The sequence below is a fragment of the Anser cygnoides genome, chromosome 33 (assembly GCF_040182565.1).
Source record: "Anser cygnoides isolate HZ-2024a breed goose chromosome 33, Taihu_goose_T2T_genome, whole genome shotgun sequence".
NCBI classification, from domain to species: Eukaryota; Metazoa; Chordata; class Aves; order Anseriformes; family Anatidae; genus Anser; species Anser cygnoides.
Genome location: NC_089905.1, coordinates 2,665,081 through 2,682,330, shown reverse-complemented (window position 1 = coordinate 2,682,330; position 17,250 = coordinate 2,665,081). Strand labels below are relative to the sequence as shown.

Below are 17,250 nucleotides of genomic sequence, written 5' to 3'. Positions count from 1 at the left end.
CCCTTGGTGACGTGCGGCGGCCTGTGGTGGGCGCTGTGCCTTGGTGAGCTGGCAGACCCCAGGGACTTTCTCCAAGCTGGTAGCAACGTCATTTTTTGAGCCCTTTTCTCCCCAGTTAGTTCATAATTGGCCAACAAATCCAAGTGTTATTTTGACTAATGCACAAACCCACAGGAGCCTTGAGGCCAGGCACCGTGTTTGCAATGAGAGCTAATTACAAGCAGTAATTTGGGATAGTCCTTGTACCTTCCCTCTACCTCCTCTGCTTGGGCTCTGGGGATGTGCCGAGGACCATAGGTCTCATTTTGCCATTTTCTGCAACTACTCGTGGAAGATATTTCAGTTATTGCATAGACAGTGAACAAAAGACTAAAATCAGTACTGTGAACAGTCAGCCGAAATAAGGAACTGCTGAGATTTTGCCAGAGCTTGGCAAACACTTGCTGACCACCAGCAAGGTTGAAGTATTTCGCCTGCCTGCAGAGATGCTCAAATCATGGCTACCGAAGGGCTCCTCGTCCTCCACCATGTTCATTGCACTCGAGGGCTGTGTAGTATTCTTGGTCAAACTCTGCTGCCTTTTATTTTTTTCCTCCATGCATTAAATTTCTCCGTTTAAGCTTTTATGCTACTCCCAGACCCCCACAACAGCCATAGACCCATCCCCTCTTTGCTCACACTATTATGAGACGTGGCGTGCTTTGGGGAATGGCTATAAAACCAAGAAAACCCAGGCGTGGAAGTATCTCTCCAGCCCAGTGTCAGCTCCTGCTTTGACACCTGGTGCTTGAGCCTTTTGTTAAGGTGCTGCCCATCCTGAGCAGTTCCTCATCCGGAAAACATCTGACACATTTGCTGCTGCCTAAACGCAGAGGATTTTTAGAAAGGTGGGAGGGCAGGGCAGAGTTAATGAATCAGGCACGTAATCTAAATGCTTCTTTTGTATTGCTTAATTGCTGTTACGAGCTAGAACAGTGCCAGGGCAAACTGTCCTCAGGTTTCATTGCTTCTTTTTAATTGTATTTTGTTCTGGCTTTAGAAGAAATATAGTAAGTGTTTTCCATGAATAAAAGGTTAAGTGTAATTTTTAGCTCTGGACATTGTGCTGTGTTCAGTTCCTCACATTTTTGTTGAACTGAGTTTGTTAAAGATCAGCAGCCCTGGGCACCTCTAGGTTTTGTGCATGTCCTCCTTAGCACGCCTTGAGAATGGGACTTGTAATTGGGGCGTAAGGCACAAACCCACAGAACCGGCTTTTTCAATCGATTCAGAGCTCCTGCGCCAAGCACAGCCTGCCCAGGGAGTTTGTTTCTGTCTGCACCCTTTTCAGCAATGCCAGATATTTCTGATCATCGTGACACACTCAGGAATCATCTTACAAGGGCAACAACCATTTCATGAACGGCAACAGCAGACCAATAAATTACACAATTCCATTTAATTACGTGCTGAGAAGAAATTTATCAGTTCATCATGTACCACTAGCATCGTGCTACACCCCTGGCTCGACCCAGGGCTCTCCAAGCACTGGGCAGGGGGCTTCTGGAAAGGCTGGCTGGGGGGATTGTCACTGGCACGTGGAGACGCCTGCCCTGGGGATGGTGCCTCGGGGGGGCAGATGGCGATGGAAGGGGTTTCTGCCACCATCCCCTCACCCCAGAGGACTTTTTCTGTGTCACTGCTTTGTGTGTCCGGAGCTGCTCCCAAAGTTTTGAGCAACACATCCTATGGGGTCTCAGTAGGAAGATGGTGTGGAGGAGAGCAGCCTGCACTGTGGATGTCTGAGCCAGCCTCTGAAAATACCAGCATTTAAAAATATTTATTTTCCTTTTTTCATTAGGAGCCCATAAAGGAGACAGTAGCAGTGCCCACCCCATTGCTTGGACCTGGGCAGGGCTAATTCAGGGCCGTTAAACAAGCACAAGGTGTTGTAGCATCGTGATATGAAATGAAAGGGGAAAGAAAAACCATGAACACAAAACTGTCAATGCACTCCAAACGGTTATGGCTCATTTATTGTCAAAGACCGATACAGAGAAAACCGTGTCAGACTGAATATGTACAGTGCATTTCTGGCACCCACAGATAAGCTCATCAGAGGTACAAGACTGGCCAGGAGAGGGAGAAGAGACATCGCATTTTATGATTGCTGGGAGACATGCAAGGATTTTGGAACACGTGCACAACATGCAGGCACTGACCCAATCACTTCATCTTTGACATCTGATAAATTTGCTGCTGGCAATCTTGTGGCTTTCCGTGGCATGATCCCCCCCTGCTCCTGTGGCATCCGGATCCCTCACTGCTCCCGTGGCACCCAGATCCCCCTGTGCTCCCATGGCACCCGGATCCTCTGCTCCTGTGGCATCCGGAACCCCCGCTGCTCCCATGGCATCCGGATCCCCCGCTGCTCCCGTGGCACCCTTCACTGCTGTGGCAGGAGGATCGCTCTTGCCGGTGGCACTGGTCCTTGTCTTGGCGGGAGCACATCTTTGCAGGGCTGTTAGAAAGACCGTCGCCTTGGAGTGGGTGCAAAGGCAAGAGGCACTGCTGTGTCTGCCAGCCAGCAGCAGCAGTCCCATTACGTGGGATTACATATCAAGAATAAATTCTCATTATAAACCAGGTTCTTGAAGAATAGAGAAAAATTAGTGAGGCATACCCCTAACCCTAACCCTTCTACTTCCATGCTTAGCGAAGATGTAAGATAGATGTTAAAGCACTCAGGGATTAGTGAGAAGTGGTGTCCAGAGTACAGCACTTGAGTTGAAGAGTCCTGACCTCAACAGTCTGAAGCAGAAAGTTTTAAGCTTTTTCTAGTTGCTTTCTGTTATTCACGTACAGAAATAGAAGACAACGTAGCCAGAAGGACTGAGCTACTGCGAGCAGAGACAGGCACAGAGATGAGAAGTGTAGGAGAAGTGGCCAAGGACAAAGCTGGCGGTCGTCTTTTGACACAGGAGTTTGAGCTGGACTTACTGTGTTCAGCAGGAGCTCGAGAGGAGACGTGAAGCTGAGAGAACGAGGAGAAATGGGGTGCGAGATCTTTTATAGGGTGCTCCGGATTTTTCCTCCGGAAACAAGAGGAGCTCCCACCGGAGGGACTTGACTGTTCACCACCGCGAGCACTTCACTAATTGGAGTTTTTACTCTCCTGTTTTGACTCACGGTGTTGCAAACAGATCAATATCCTGCCTTTGGGATCGCCATTCCTCTTGTTACTCCATAAAAATGTTAATTGCCCACCACACCTGGTGTTGTTCATGTGCAGGGATGGGGAGGTTTCTGGATAGTTGTGCTGCATTTACCTGAAATATTTGCCTGCTGCATGTGCCTCACATGAAGCAGCCAAGAGCCCAAGTCAGCAATGTGAACATGTTGTAGGAAGGTGGGATAGTGGGGTGGCATGTTGGACTTGGGGTTTTATGGGTTGCCAAGGGATCTAGCAGATAAAATTGGCTTAAAAATAAACTAACAAGGCCATGGTGGTGTGTAGGATAAATGAGTGTGTTTGGGCAGCTTGTGAAAAAAAATCTAGGTTGTGAGTGGGCGAAGGAGACAAAGGGAATTAAGGATGCAGGTATGAGCACATGATGGGTCGGCAGGAGGTGAGCGCAGAGCTCGGGGCTGGTGCCCTGAAATAAGGAGTGTGAGCATCCTCCACCGGCCCCAGGGTGATGGGGCTTGGTCCTGTTGGGGTACAGAAGAAGCGGAGAGGCCTCTGGGGTCTGAACCCATCCCTGAGTTTTGGGTTTGTGGTTTTGGGGTGGGAGACTTTGGAGCAAACTCCTGCTGGATGCATACAGTTGGAGCGGTGGGAATGGGGAATGCAGGCTGGACATGGACTGGGAGGCAGGGGAGCAGCATTGAAGATAAACCTATTTCTGACTAAAACAGCAAAGAAGCACTAAAAGGAGTGATGTAATATTTTAAGTCAGTCCTTCTTAACTGAAGGAGAGACATTTAACCCAAACAGAAGGAATTTAAGACCCTGCAAGGAAATAGAGCGCATCCCAACAGGAGGCTCACAAGGCCATCTGTCCCATCCCCCTGACATTTGCTCCCAGTGTCTGATACTGGTCTCCTTTCTGACACTCTGATAGGAGAAAAAAGACGGAAAAAAGCACTGTAACTTTTTGAGCTCTTCCCTCCCTCTCTGCCTCTGTCCTCACGTGTAAATTGGGATTCATGTCTCTGGCCTTTAGTGCTCTGCTTTGGGGAGGCAAGTGGCTTTCTGCCTGCGGGGCACACTCAGCCTGATCCCAGCCAGGACTCTAGAGGCCACTGTAATATTAATAATAGCACGGACAGAACTGAAATAAAATAGTGTCCAGGAAATTCACTGCTAGCCTGTGGAGCTGAATCACTTGATTGAAGAGGTCCGAGAGGAAACCGGAACGTGTCTGGGGATATTTCACAAATGACAGAAGAATGAAGATTCTTGTGAAACTATTATTCACGATGAAGCACTAATTGCACCCCGGATCACCCAGATGGTGACAAACATGTTTATCACTTCTCTCAGCGATAGAGACATCTACCTGAACACGGTCTGGCAAGGAGGACGCTCACACATGTTGGAGACCCAGACCTGAGTATGTACTGACCCTATAGCTGGTGCCTGAGACTCACGGATCTTCTGCAAAGCACCTAGACTTTGGGAAATGCTTTCCTGAGTCCCTTGGTCCTATGTGGAGTAGATGGCAGATTTGTTCTGTGTGTAATTTGTTGGTTTTATGGAGGGAACTGCATTTGCAGTTGTCCTAATATAAGGAGCTGGTCCATATTTCAGTTATTGGTTTTCTATTTACAGAGGGGATAAGTGAAGCACAGAAAAAAATACTAGACCTTAGAAGGATCTGTGGGACAATCCTAGCACAAGTGCAAACTTCCAAATCCCTCTTTGTTTTCAGGCAGGTTTTGCTCATGTGAAATCCCTCTCATTAGAGATTGGACAAACCTATGTCAAAATGGCTTAGGCAAAACGATTCCTGTCCTGGGGAGTGGGAAGCAGGAGCTACCCTCCTGAGGTCTCCCCCATCCCTCCTTTCCCCAGCCCAGCAGGCTCTAGAGGGGATCTGGAAGTGGATTTGGATGTCTTTGCCACAGCCCCATCCTTTGCTGTGAAGGTTTTGCCGGCACCATCCTTCCCACAGAGGTCACCGAGGTGCTCACAAGTGACATTGCATGACATGGGGTGGCCAAGCCATTGCAGCCTGAGCCCTTGAGGCCCGTGGGCTGTGCTGTTGGGCTGCACAGGGCTGGGACAGCCCAAGGAGCCATGCTTGGGATGGGGGCTGTGTGATCCTCAATGTGTCACGGCACCAGCCTCTGCGCCTGGGCAAGGAAGAGCCCAGCGAGGAAGGCTGGTATGTCGAGAGCCCCACGCGTGCACTGACAAAGCCTCCATTCCAGTAAGGGGCACCTTACACCTGCATTGTCTCCTTTTCCTCTCCAGGTTGTGCTGCAGGAGAAATCTCCACCTCTAACACTGCCAGGCAGCTGACTGCGGTGTGTCACATCCTGCAGGCTGGGCCGGGCAGGACGCTGGGCGATGGGGACATTGGAGGCTCTCACCTGGGCTGGGTGAGGTGTGAGGAGCCTCCTGGGACATGAGGCTGTGAGTCACTGGCTGCAGGTCCCTGCTTTGCTGCCAGCAATCCCCCTGGGGAGCTCCTCTAACCCCCATGACATGGCCCTACAGGGGGCTGGGGGCCTTTTGCCCTGCTAAAGAGAGCGGGTCCAGCCAACTCCTCCCCTGCCTACAGCCACGCTTCCGATCCCCATTTGGCTTGAATTCTTGGCTAAACGGTCCCCATTCCTCCCCCATCTCAAAGGCTCCATCCCTAAGAGGCCTCACCCCTCCCTGACCTTGTGCAGTACCCATCAGAGTGGCACTGAACTTTGCTGAGCTCCAGCTGCCCAGGATGCAGAGGGCAATGAATGAAATGATGTGCCAAGCAGAACTCTTCTTTTTACATCTCTGATGAAGTGTGTGCAGTGATTTTTTTTTCATGTTAATATATTAGTATTTAATTGCTGGGTTGCACACAGAGTCTGTGATGAAAACTGTTAGCTTCTTCTCAATAGGGAAGGTGTGCCTGGAGGAGGAATAATGTGAAACCTGTCTGAATCAACCAGGAGCCTTGAAGTCAGGGTGAAAGGGGAAGCTGCAGACATCAGCTTCCACCACAGGAAGGGTCAGAAGCAATTCAAAGGGATGAAGTAGAAAACACAGATACAAGGGGGTCAAGAGCTATACTTTTTATTGCCTCTGCATCTGCTGTGAAAGAAGTGTGGGAGGTGAATCGATCACAGTGCAGGATGTTTCATTACATGACCCACCAAGATGAGGAAGAGCACTTAATATTTCACACTGAGACAGTGGGTTACATCTTCAAAGCACGTTACAAGCAAAATGACAAGAAGAGTGGAAATCCTTGAGCGACACAGGACATGCCGAAAACTGGGGCAATGTTGCGAGGATGAGAAGTTTCCCGTTCATCCCCACTCCTCGCATCTCCTATTTTATTTTCCGGGCCGGCACTTTGCAGACCTGCTGCTTCTGCTGGCTGGGGACACACTTTGCCATGGGCACACAGCCTTGCTGCACTGGGACGGGGCAGGGGGGCAGTGGGCAGATCTGTGGGACCCGCTGCACTGGCTTGCTGCAGCACGGCTGGTACCCCGAGCTCTGGCGGGTCTCGTGGCATCCTCCTCCGGAGGACGTGTGGCACCTCTCAGAGCACACCGACCTCCCGTAGCCGTGGCATCCCCCGGTTGAGCCGTAGCTGTAGGTGGGTCTCCTGACGCAGCTGGAGCCACCACCTCCATGGCATGAACCCGAGGACGTGTGGCACCTCTCAGAGCACACCGACCGCCCGTAGCCGTGGCATCCCCCTGTGGAGCCGTAGCTGTACGTGGGTCTCCTGACGCAGCCCCCACCTTCGTGGCACGAATCAGCTGCTGTGTAGCCATGGCACCGCTCGGAGCAGACCGGCTGCCGGTAGCCGTAGTGCCGGTAGTTGTGTCCCCTCATTCCTTCCACGCCTTCGCCGTCGCACCCCAAGGAGCAGGTCTCGTAGCCGTAGCGAAAGGGCGTGCGCCGCGTGTCCAGCCAGGACCCCGAGGGGTCGTACCAGGTCGAGTTCAAGTTGAAGTAGGATTCCCTTCCAGAGGAGTATATCATGGTGGAGTTGTAGGGAAAATCTGAAAAACACATGGAGAAGCTTGCATTTTCATCTCTATTTTCATTTAACTTCCCATAAGCCGCTTTGGTGTCCCATACACAGGCCAGCCTTGCTTATCTTGAAAGCCAGGATCTAAAGAAAGTCCTTGCTGTCACCCAGTATGTCCAAACCCTATTTCTGAGCTTACCCTTATTTTTTTTCCTGTCTCCAAGAACAGAAGCAGCCATATGGCACTGCAGCACATAGTGGCATTGCTGAAAATCCTGAACCCAAGTTCCCCAAAGGCTTCTTTTGTGGCTTAGCCCACCATCCTCTAGCCCTTGTGTGAGGAGCACAGTCTAAAGGAAGGTGCTAGTATGCCCAGTCTGTGACCTCTTGAATCCAGACACCCATCCAAAAATGAACCCAGGTGCTCTGAGCTGTCTTACCCAATTCACAAGGAGAAGGCAGACGCTGAGCAGGGGAGCAGATTGTGAGAGGCAAACAGACCGAGCCCTTTTATACAGTTCCCAGTCTTCTCCTTGTAAATGAAACACACTGCAGGAACGAGGACTAAATTATTTATTGACAAAACATCCCCTCCATTTGGATGCTGTTCCCAGGACTTGGCATGTTCTGCTTGACTCATGATTCTTGATAAGTATCTCTTAATTATACCATAGTTACTGTGTAGTGCACATAAAGGACTCACAGAGTTTAAGCCACACATAGGCTATATGAGGCAGGTAATATCGTACTTATTCACCAACTCCAGAGGACCAAGACACCGCGTGGAGGCTAATGGGTGACCTATGAGTCAGGAGCCTCCATGTGCGCGGTGTTATCACCCTGGTGTTTCCACTCTGCTGCCCACGGGGAGCATTTCCAGGTGCCTGAAGCACAAACAGGGGACTGGGAAAAGCCAGCACAGAGCCACCGAGGGCAAATCATGCTGATGGGTTTCGGTGATGATGATGATGATGATGTCGGTTCTGTGGATGGGGAGTGCAATGGATGGCACTGCCTTGACTTTTGCAAGGCTTTCGGCACAGTCTGCCACAGCAGCCTTGTGGTTAAACTTGTGGAGGTATGGCCTGGAATGGGTAAACTACACGGTAGGTTCAACATTGGCTGATGCTGGCTGACATCTTCATTAATGCCCTGGATGATGAGATGGACTCAGCAAGTCCACAGGTGGCACCAAATTAGGGTGAGCGCCCCAAACTGCTGGATGACAGGACCTGGGCAGGCTGGAGAGAGTCCTGTGGCTGGGATGGGTGAAAAGCAGCTTCGAAGACAAGAGGGAGCAGAGCCAAGCTGGAGATGTGAGGGCTGAGCTGGCCTGCAGGCTTGCCGTGGCAGGTTTTCTGCCTTAAGTAAATATGAATTATTTTTTTCCCCCCGATTTTCCTTGGGGATTGCTAGTGGGGATCCTTGGGGCTATACTAAGGCAATACAAAGAAAAAACACTGGGTATTTTAATGCACATAGTGAAAGGCTTTTCTGCTAAAGTGAGGGAGAAGCAGCACATTAGCAGCGTGTCCGTGGGGGGAGAGCCTGACCCACACCTTCCTGCACCTAGGGAGAACATTCCTGGCATGTTCAGACACACCTCACGTGCTGAGGCACACGCTTCATTATCCTGATTAGCACTTATATGAGGGACAGCCTCCCAGTGCGGTGTTACTGCCTAACTAATGGAGGTGATGGAACACATTGTGGGGCAAACAGTTTGTGCTGAGATCACTTACTGGAAGGGTGCGTGATGGGCAATAGTGAAGTCCACTCATCGGTCCTCTGGTGGGTAACCACCATGGGGAAAATTTCACAGCACACAGCTGAGGTCAGCCTGGTGAAACTTCCATAGCCAGAGCTGAAGTTGTCATGTGTGAACTCGAATTTTGTTTTTAACTTCATAGATATCCTCGTGAGAATTATAATGACCTTTAATATCTACTCATTGTAATGTCACTGATATTTTTGGTGAAAAAGAAAAAGGAACCAAGTGTCAACTAATTTTTGTCAATTTTATTCTTGAATACACAGGGAGAAAGTAAAATTGCAGGAGTCCCTGGTGCTCCTGATGTCACAGTGCACAGTGTGTGCCTTTTCCCAGTACAGTCCTGTCCCTGTTTAGGAACAGCCTTGAAATCACAGTCCGCTGAAGCTGCGAGAGAAGGAACATCTGTCGCAGGCTGCTTGCACCTCCTTGTTCTGGCTTTTCTTGCTCAGTTCATCCATCCCCTCAGCTTGCCTTCTCACCAGAGGGGAGAACCAGCAACTCCCAGCAAAGGAGGAGCAAAATAGGCTTTGGGTGATTAAAGCCTATTCCCTGGTGGGGGAAGACCCTGGGAATTTCACAGAATCACTAAGCGGTTGGGGTTGGAAGGGACCTTAAAGCCCACCTTGCTCCAACCCCCCTGCAGTGGGCAGGGACGCCTGCCCCCAGCCCAGGCAGCCCCCAGCCCCATCCAGCCTGGCCTTGGGCACTGCCAGGGATGGGGCACCCACGGGCAGCCTGTGCCAGGGCCTTGATTTAAAGTGTCGGTGCTGGGGTCAAGCAGGGGACCACAGTCCCTGAATCCAGGGCGCGCAGAGCAGCAGGCAGAAAGCAGAGCTGAGAACACCAGCAGTTTGAGCAAAAAGCGGGGCATCTCCACGCCGAGCAGCGGCATAGGGGGAACACGCTGGGGAGGGCCCCCTCCTCATTTCTTCTGCAGGCAGGGGGGCAAGAGAGGGACCTGTTTGTGCTGGTGCTGGCCGGGATGCTGCACAGCAGGGGGGCAGCAGTGCTGGATGGGTGGGCGGCAGTGCTGGGTGGGTGGGCAGCAGCGCTGGATGGGTGGGCAGCAGCACGGGACGGAGGGGCAGCGGCTCTGCAGTGGCCGGGGACGCAGTGGGACGGGCAAGCAGGGCTCTTGCACGGGGCACTGCTCCACTCTCCTGCGGGGCTTGCCGCAGCTCCCTGGCTCCTCGCTCTGCAGCGGCGGCCGATACTGCTGCAGAGGCCGGCGGTGGATTTTAACGGGGGGGCGGCAGGGTTGCACGGGGCTCAGCTCTACCCGCCGACGGGGTTTGCCAAAACTGCAGCGTTGCTGTGGCGGGCAGCAGTTCTGGGGCGGGCAGGGCTCCGGCAGCTGGCAGGCTTGCGGCACGCTCTGGCAGGACCCCTCAACGTCGCGGCTGAGGCTGCCGGGGTCATGGCAGGGGGACAGGTCCGTGACGCCCATGGGGCTTTCGTGGCAGCCGCAGATGGAGTCGTCGTGGCACGAATCCTGGTCATCCTCGCCTTTACGGTAGTGCATCTTGTGGCAGAGATGTCCAAGCCCTCGGGGATAAAGTCTGAGAAAAAGAAAACGATTGAGTTTTTATTTATTTATTTATATATTTTTTAATTGGCTGTTTCTATGAAAAAAATGTTAGTAATCAATCTGAGGCAGTGGAGGGAATCCAACTCACCCTGCGACTGGTGACAGACGGGCTGAGCAGGGTGTCCGAGTCCTGAGGACTGCGCTGGAGCCAAAAGCTTTTATATGCAGCCGTGCTCTCTTGGCAATGAGGCATGCCATGGGAATTAATAGCTGAGCAGTGAGTGCCACTTCTGCATGTATATTTTTTCTGGCACTTGCTATTGGATTAATCAGCTGCAATTAGCATCTCCCTCGCTGTAACGTCAGCTTAGCTCTTTGCATATGCATTGGCCATTAACTAATTTGTTCTCCCATCGGTCATGTTCAAATAGGCTGTTACCCAATGTCAGTCAGATGGGATCCTGGGATAAGGATACCTGGAATGCCGTGATGCTGACTGGTGTGTGCAAAAAGAGCCTCTCGTGGCAGTGGGAAAGACACCTACAGGTCCAGGGCTCCTGGTGTCCATTCCCATGTCCCAGCACCCTACTGCTGAGGCTATGAAATGGGGTGTCAGAGCAGAGGTGGGCAGAGATGGGTTTTGATGGGATTCAAAGAAAGTAGAGAGAAATCTAGCATACAAATAAGCTTCCTGCAAAGTAAAGTTTTTTTTTTTTTAAAGGAAAATTTGGAATAAGAAATAAATTATTTTTTCATTAATAAGTGATTGGTTTTTCAACTCCATTTCAGCCTAACACCACCCTGGCCAACCGTAAACCAGGAGTCTTTGTGTTCATGGAGCTGGGGTTTAACCCCAAGCCACTCTTTGGCCTTTTCACCCACAGCTGGAAGTCAAACCTGGTGCTTCAATAACATACTTGAGGCAGACAAGAGGAATTTTCTGACTCTCCATGCTTTGTGCCATGGCACTGTGGTCTGCAGCTGGCACAGGGGCTACACTCAGCTATCATTCCTGCTTGAGTAAAACTATAGTGGGAAAATCTCTTTTTTTAATGCTTTGTGAAACTGCCATGTCACTGCCGTGCCAAACACACTGGCCTGCGGAAATAATAGGAAATTTCCTGGGGGATTCCCACAGCTCTCCCCTCTCTCACCCCTGGTGTCCTTCCTGTTCGTCTGGGTGACTTTGGACCTCTCCCACGTGCATGGTCCTGGAGTACCATCACCTAATTGTTTGTGCTCAGAGAGCCTTTGGCAGGCACCTGGGCATGGGGTCAGGCTGTGGTGGGGATGTCCTTTCCCCCATTTTAAGGAGTTAATTCCTTTCCAAGTGAGAATTGGCTCAGCCAAGTGAGCAGGTACAACACCAAAAGCCCTTTTATGCTCTGCAAATCTGGAATGAGGACAACCCAGGGCGCTGCTGACCTCACAAACTAACAACGCCAGGCTTTGTCAAGTGCCACATCCGCCTTCTGACAGTTCTGCTTTGACTCACTGTCCGTGGAGCTCCTCCTCTGTGCATTTCTGTGGATGGTCAAGGCATTTTTTAAATGCCAGCAATGTATCTCGCACAGCAGCCCAGGGCTGTCAGTGCAAAAGGAATTTCCATGCACTCACTCCGCAGCAGAGCTCTGGAAGAGATGCTCAGAGATTTGTCCAAGTGGTGGTTGGGTTTGAATCACGGGGAAAAGCATGTGCAGAATTCGGGGGTGTGACTGCAGGGCGCGTGCTCCGCTGCTGCTGAGATAATTTATTCTTCAGCTACAGGAAAAATGTAATTGCCTTGCAGGAAGGCACAGGACTTGCATGTAGAGGTGGAAAAAACCTTGGTTAGGGGCCAACTAGGACTTTTGATTTATAGCTCATTACTGCATTCTCACGATTATGCTGTTTCTACAGAACTTGGATTTTTTACATTAACAAAGATGTTTTGGAGTCACTTCTGTTCCCAAGGGCTTTGCAAATCATGAAGTGCAAATATTTCACTTCTGAATCTCACCTCTTAAAATGTGCCACATTTTAATAGAACCCCAGATGGAATTAGATAGCATTTCTGAATCCTTCAGGCCAGACTTAGATCTTTACATCTTTCAATGTCTCTCTCCCTGCACCATCTGTCTTCAGATGAGACACTTGCTGGTCTATTTAACCTCATTGATAAGACATTGGGTCTTTAAGAAGCTTGCTTTAAAGCTCAGCAAATTTACTGGGAAAGATTCCATTAACAAAAAATACCCTCAGCTCTAGCCTTAGGATGATACAGATGCTTCTATTGCAGACTGTACATCTTATAAGCAGGGGGAAGATAACACAACACTGCATGGCCTGTCACTTAATGCTCTGACACCAGCAAGTGCTGCTTTTCCTCAGGTGAGAGGCTGACCCAGGTTCACTGCATATCCTGGGGTGCTGCCATCAGCAGCAGGCTGAATAGTTGAAAAATTCCCCGTAATCAGAAACTAAGCAGGTGCTAAAGAAGTCCCAGATCAGAGCTACAGCTTAAAAGGAAAAGATAAATGAATGGACAGAGACCAGAAGCTTGCAGTGTCATAAGCCACAGCTTTTATTGTCTTTCATGAGTAATTGGAGATTAAAGCAAGAAAGAAGAACATGATATATCAACAACATTAAGGATACTACACACCAAGAGGAAAAACTAACAGCAGGACTAACGCTTACAAAGGAAAATCACACTGATCAGCGTGTAGAAACTTCAAAGCACATTACAGGCATTTGGTGATTAAAGGCAAGTAAAGAAAAGGAGAGATCTGCAGTCTAGCAGAGGAGGAAGAGCATTTAGGGCCATATCCATATCCATATCTATTTCCAAGGTAGAGCGAGCCAGGTGGGAAGCAGCAGGCATTTCTGCAGCAGAGGAGGTGAGCACAACCCTGCCTGCCTCATGCCCAGGGATTTAGTTGCCACAGCAGCCACCACCACTGCCACCGCAGCAGCCTCCGTTGTTCATGGTGTAGCAGCAGGTCTGCATGGGCATGCAGCAGGTCATGGGGCAGCAGCACTGCGAGGGGTAGCAGCACGGCGTCTTGCAGCACTTCGGGCTGCTGTAGCAGCAGACGGTGTAGTTATTTCCACCGCAGCATCCACCGCAACCTCCGTTGGGCATGTTGTTGGTAGTGTAGGCAAAGCTGGAAAGCAACAAAAAGAGTCAGGCTGTGACCAGGAGCAGGATATTCGGAAATGTGAAATCATTCAGTGCTCTGCTTATGCTAAACTCAGAGATTCTAGGAGCTGAAGCCCACTGTTATCTTTATTTATTTTTTTTTTTGGTAAATCTTGCTTATAACTCCTGTCTTTTTGCTGCCATGTAGATGCTCACCTACTTGCACCAGAGCATCCCTAGTACATTAGCAGTGCTACCAACACGGTGCAGACAGTCCTGGGCCAGAAACACTCTCAGACCCTTTGCTCTGCATGGCCCTGCTGGTACACCTGCAGCCTCTCCATCCTAAGGCTTTGAATTTGTCCCCATAATTCCCAGTACACTCTTCATAAAGCCCAGCTTTAGCCAAATACCCAGTCCAGAGACCCATCTATATTTGCTATTGTTATAAGATATCCATAGCGTTTTCCTTTAGTGAAGGGGAAGGAAGATCGAGATGTTCTCACTTACCCTGTTGAACGGTGAGGAGAAATGAAGGGAAGAGAAGATGAACGAATGAAGTGAGCTGGGCCTGGAGACCTTTTATAGTCCTGGGCACCATCCTCCTGGAAATGAGACAGCCATTGACCATTCAGACTTCCCTGTTTACTAACACAGACCCATACTTTTTAGCTATACGTGTCTTCTGCTATTTACTCTTTGCCTTATTATTTGTGATAACTACCTTTGTTTTGCCTCATAACTATTTAGCCTGCAGATAATCAGAGGGCTCCTATGAATACTAATGAATTTGTCCTCTCTGCAGCCTTGCATGGGAGCTAAAAAATGCATCCTTGCATCCGTTTGACGAATGCAGATGGTGACGGCCAGAGATGCTAAGGGACTTACTCAGCAGCGGCTAGTGCTGAATCAGTGTAAGAGCCCAAAAGAAGCCCCCAGGTCATGTATTTTGGGCACATGATGGGTTGCTTCACCGGACTGGTGTTTGAGAGAAATATTTGGCAGATGTCAAAAAATGAAAATAGGTATGCTTGTTACTGGTCACAGGACGTGCATGTGAGGAGGGAGCGAGAAGACCACGTGCTTGGGACATGTCAGGAGTCACGCCAGTTCCTGGGTCTGTCACCCGCACATGACTCCGCACAAGATCGTCATCCCCTCCTGCATGCCGAGAGCATCTTGGTGTTGTCCTTTGGCTTGCCCAAACTTCTGCAAATCCTCCAGCCTGCAGGTTCAGGTTTGCATGTGGGCATTACCAACACAGGCTGGGCAAGAGTCCTTCAGTTCCTGCTGTGCTTTGCCAGTTCTGCTTCCCTAGGAACATTTTCTAAGACTCTAAAGTGAATTGGCCTCACTTCAGAATATTTTGCATTTTAATTAAAAAGTCAAGGGACTGCCTGTGCAAATGGTAATGCAGGGAGGCATGGCTCTGGGGCCAGGTGTAATGCATAATAGCCTCAGGAAGTCCAGTAAGGCCAAGTGCATGCTCCTGCACCCGGTGGGGGTAATCTGACTGGGTGGTGGATGGATTGAGAGCAGCCCCATTGGAACAGCAGATTGGAACAGCAGGGCGAGGGAGGGGATTGTCCCCCTCTGCCCCGCTCTCATGAGACCCCCTGCAGCACCATGTCCAGCTCTGGGTCCCCAGCACGATGCGGACGTGGGGCTGTTGGAGCGCAGCCAGAGGAGGCCGTGAGGCTGCTTGGGGGCTGCAGCACCTCTGCTGTGGGGCCAGGATGGGAGCTGGGGGAGTCGGCCTGGAGAAGGCTCCAGGGAGACCCCACTGCAGCCTTTCCATACACAAAGGGGGTTATGAGAAAGAGGGGGATACACTTTCTACCGGGACCTGGAGTGATGGGACAAGGGGCATTGGTTTTTAAGTGAAAGGGTGCAAGTTTGGCTTAGGTATTAGCAGGAAATCCTTCACGATGAAGGCAGTGAGATCTCATTGTGCAGGCTGCCCATACAGGTTGTAGATGCCCTGGCAATGGGAGTGTTCAAATCTGGGCTGGATGGGGCTGCCACAGCCTGATCTACAGGAAGGTCTCTGCCAGCGGCGGTGTGGTTGGACTAGGTGATCTTTAAAAGTCCCTTCCAACCCAAACCTTTCATGATTCCGTCATTTCAAGAAAAAATTTCCCTCCCCACTTCTTCCCTTGCATCTGGCTAAACTGCCCTCGTGTGCTGGAGCCCTGGCACTGATCTGCCCCGGCTCTGCCCCAGCTCATTGGTCCTCACAGGGGTCATGGATCTACGTGGAAGGCAGAGACTCAGAAGCGATGCAGGAAGGGATGTTGCTCAGGTGGAATCATTTTCTGGGAGGGAGAGAGGGAGGCAGGAACGTCAAGGTAAGGCAGAACCATGGAACACTCAGCCAGGGTGAATAAATGCTTATTTAACACCAGCCATGGCCTCCCATGCACTTTGCTGTGGGGCTGAATGCTGGCAGGAACACAGGGTATTTGGGAGGAATTTTTTACACGGCTGAAAATTGCAGCTCTCGTCTGAAGGCTTGGGAACATTACCCTGAGAGAAGCGCTGCCTAATGAGAGGATGGTGGAGCCTGCCTGGTGAGTTCCCTGCTGCTGCCCAACATCCTCCAGCATCCCCAGGGCATTCTGGAGCTGGTTGCTTCTGGCTTAGCTGCTGCCAGCCCCAAGGATGCTAGCAGGGACCCTGGTTTGCTTTCTGCACAGCGCAAAAGAACAGGCTGTGGTTTTAGTGCTGCTTCACCCCTGCAATAAATCCAGCCAGCTCCTTTCCATGCTTTCCTGAATGAGAGTAATTCCTTGAGCAAAACGCTGGAGAAGTAACTTGTAATTGCAAGTCCTCCAGCCAGGGTAGAAGAATATGCATGGCATTTCCTCTCCAGCAGATCCCCTCTGAGGAGGCATACATTGCCTGCCCATGAGAACTGACTAATTTACAGGGAACTAGTGGGGCAAAAGAAAAGGGGCACATTTCACTTGTGCCTTCAGCAGGGAAGTTCTCATTTGCAAATCCTGCAGCTGCAAGAAGGGAGGATCTAGGTGGGCACTTCCCATCTGTGTCCAGCCATGCGGGTAAACTGGATACTCATGGACTTTGGTGAGTGGGCTGCAGATCCTAATGCAGTGAAGGGACTGACATGGGGTGGAAACAGAACCGGTAAAGGGCATTAGACACAGACTGAGGACTGTAGCACATCTTGCATGCTGTGTTTTAATAAAATTCTTACTGATCCAGTCACTGCTTGAAGATGGTAGAGGCTTCTCACCGTTTCTTCTGACCACTCAGCTCCCAATCTGGCAACCCAGACATTTTAGCAAAGGCAAGGCCTCCTTCTCGTAAATGTTAAACTGCTTATAGGAACTCTCTATAGGTACTTAATTAGACCTATAGGTGGTTTAAATACATGGATCTTTCCAAGTTGTGATGTGCCTGTGCCAGTGTTCCAGAAGAAATTCACATCCTTGTAAGTTTATGTATTATTTTCATCCTATTTCTTTGTAGTTTTACAGTGAGAGTAGAAATGCTGATTGCACAGGTGCCAGACACCCAGCTTATATTAGAATAGACTCATGCATAAGCTCAGAGCTGCATCAGGGATGCATTGATTCTCTTTATGTGGTCAAAGCCCCCTTAGTCAACACCTTCTAGAGAGTAGTAT

General features: G+C 50.3%; 3 protein-coding genes across 4 annotated transcripts; all 3 read right to left on the bottom strand.

Annotated features, from left to right (window-relative positions):
- Positions 1-1,982: 1,982 nt before the first annotated feature.
- LOC125180200 (keratin-associated protein 17-1-like) lies at positions 1,983-3,137 on the bottom strand. Of its 2 annotated transcripts, none has more exons than XM_048049131.2 (2): positions 2,980-3,137; positions 1,983-2,500 (listed from the first exon to the last, which is right to left on the bottom strand). In XM_048049131.2, the coding sequence occupies exon 2, from the start codon at positions 2,488-2,490 to the stop codon at positions 2,206-2,208; it is 285 nt and encodes a 94-aa protein (XP_047905088.1). In that variant the 5' UTR covers positions 2,491-2,500; positions 2,980-3,137; the 3' UTR covers positions 1,983-2,205. The 2 variants fall into 2 exon arrangements, with proteins under 2 accessions (XP_047905088.1, XP_047905089.1); XM_048049132.2 differs by having other exon boundaries at positions 1,983-2,519; positions 2,980-3,107.
- Positions 3,138-6,249: 3,112 nt separating this feature from the next.
- LOC106049120 (uncharacterized) lies at positions 6,250-7,741 on the bottom strand. Its single transcript, XM_013201294.3, has 2 exons — positions 7,619-7,741; positions 6,250-7,209 (listed from the first exon to the last, which is right to left on the bottom strand). Exon 2 carries the CDS (start codon positions 7,187-7,189, stop codon positions 6,524-6,526), a length of 666 nt encoding a protein of 221 aa, XP_013056748.3. The 5' UTR covers positions 7,190-7,209; positions 7,619-7,741; the 3' UTR covers positions 6,250-6,523.
- A 1,441-nt stretch (positions 7,742-9,182) lies between these two features.
- On the bottom strand, positions 9,183-10,748 carry LOC106049112 (uncharacterized). The gene is made up of 2 exons (XM_048049130.2): positions 10,629-10,748; positions 9,183-10,511 (listed from the first exon to the last, which is right to left on the bottom strand). Exons 1-2 carry the CDS (start codon positions 10,736-10,738, stop codon positions 9,875-9,877), a joined length of 747 nt encoding a protein of 248 aa, XP_047905087.2. The 5' UTR covers positions 10,739-10,748; the 3' UTR covers positions 9,183-9,874.
- Between the last annotated feature and the right edge of the window lie 6,502 nt (positions 10,749-17,250).

Bases quoted from the DNA above. Each gene is read 5' to 3' on its own strand.
- LOC106049112 (XM_048049130.2), bottom strand. From the start codon at position 10,738: ATGGCATGCCTCATTGCCAAGAGAGCACGGCTGCATATAAAAGCTTTT. The intron at 10,512-10,628 runs GTGAGTTGGATT...TCTTTTTCTCAG, and splicing joins CGTCTGTCACCAGTCGCAGG to ACTTTATCCCCGAGGGCTTG.
- LOC125180200 (XM_048049131.2), bottom strand. From the start codon at position 2,490: ATGTGCTCCCGCCAAGACAAGGACCAGTGCCACCGGCAAGAGCGATCC.
- LOC106049120 (XM_013201294.3), bottom strand. From the start codon at position 7,189: ATGATATACTCCTCTGGAAGGGAATCCTACTTCAACTTGAACTCGACC.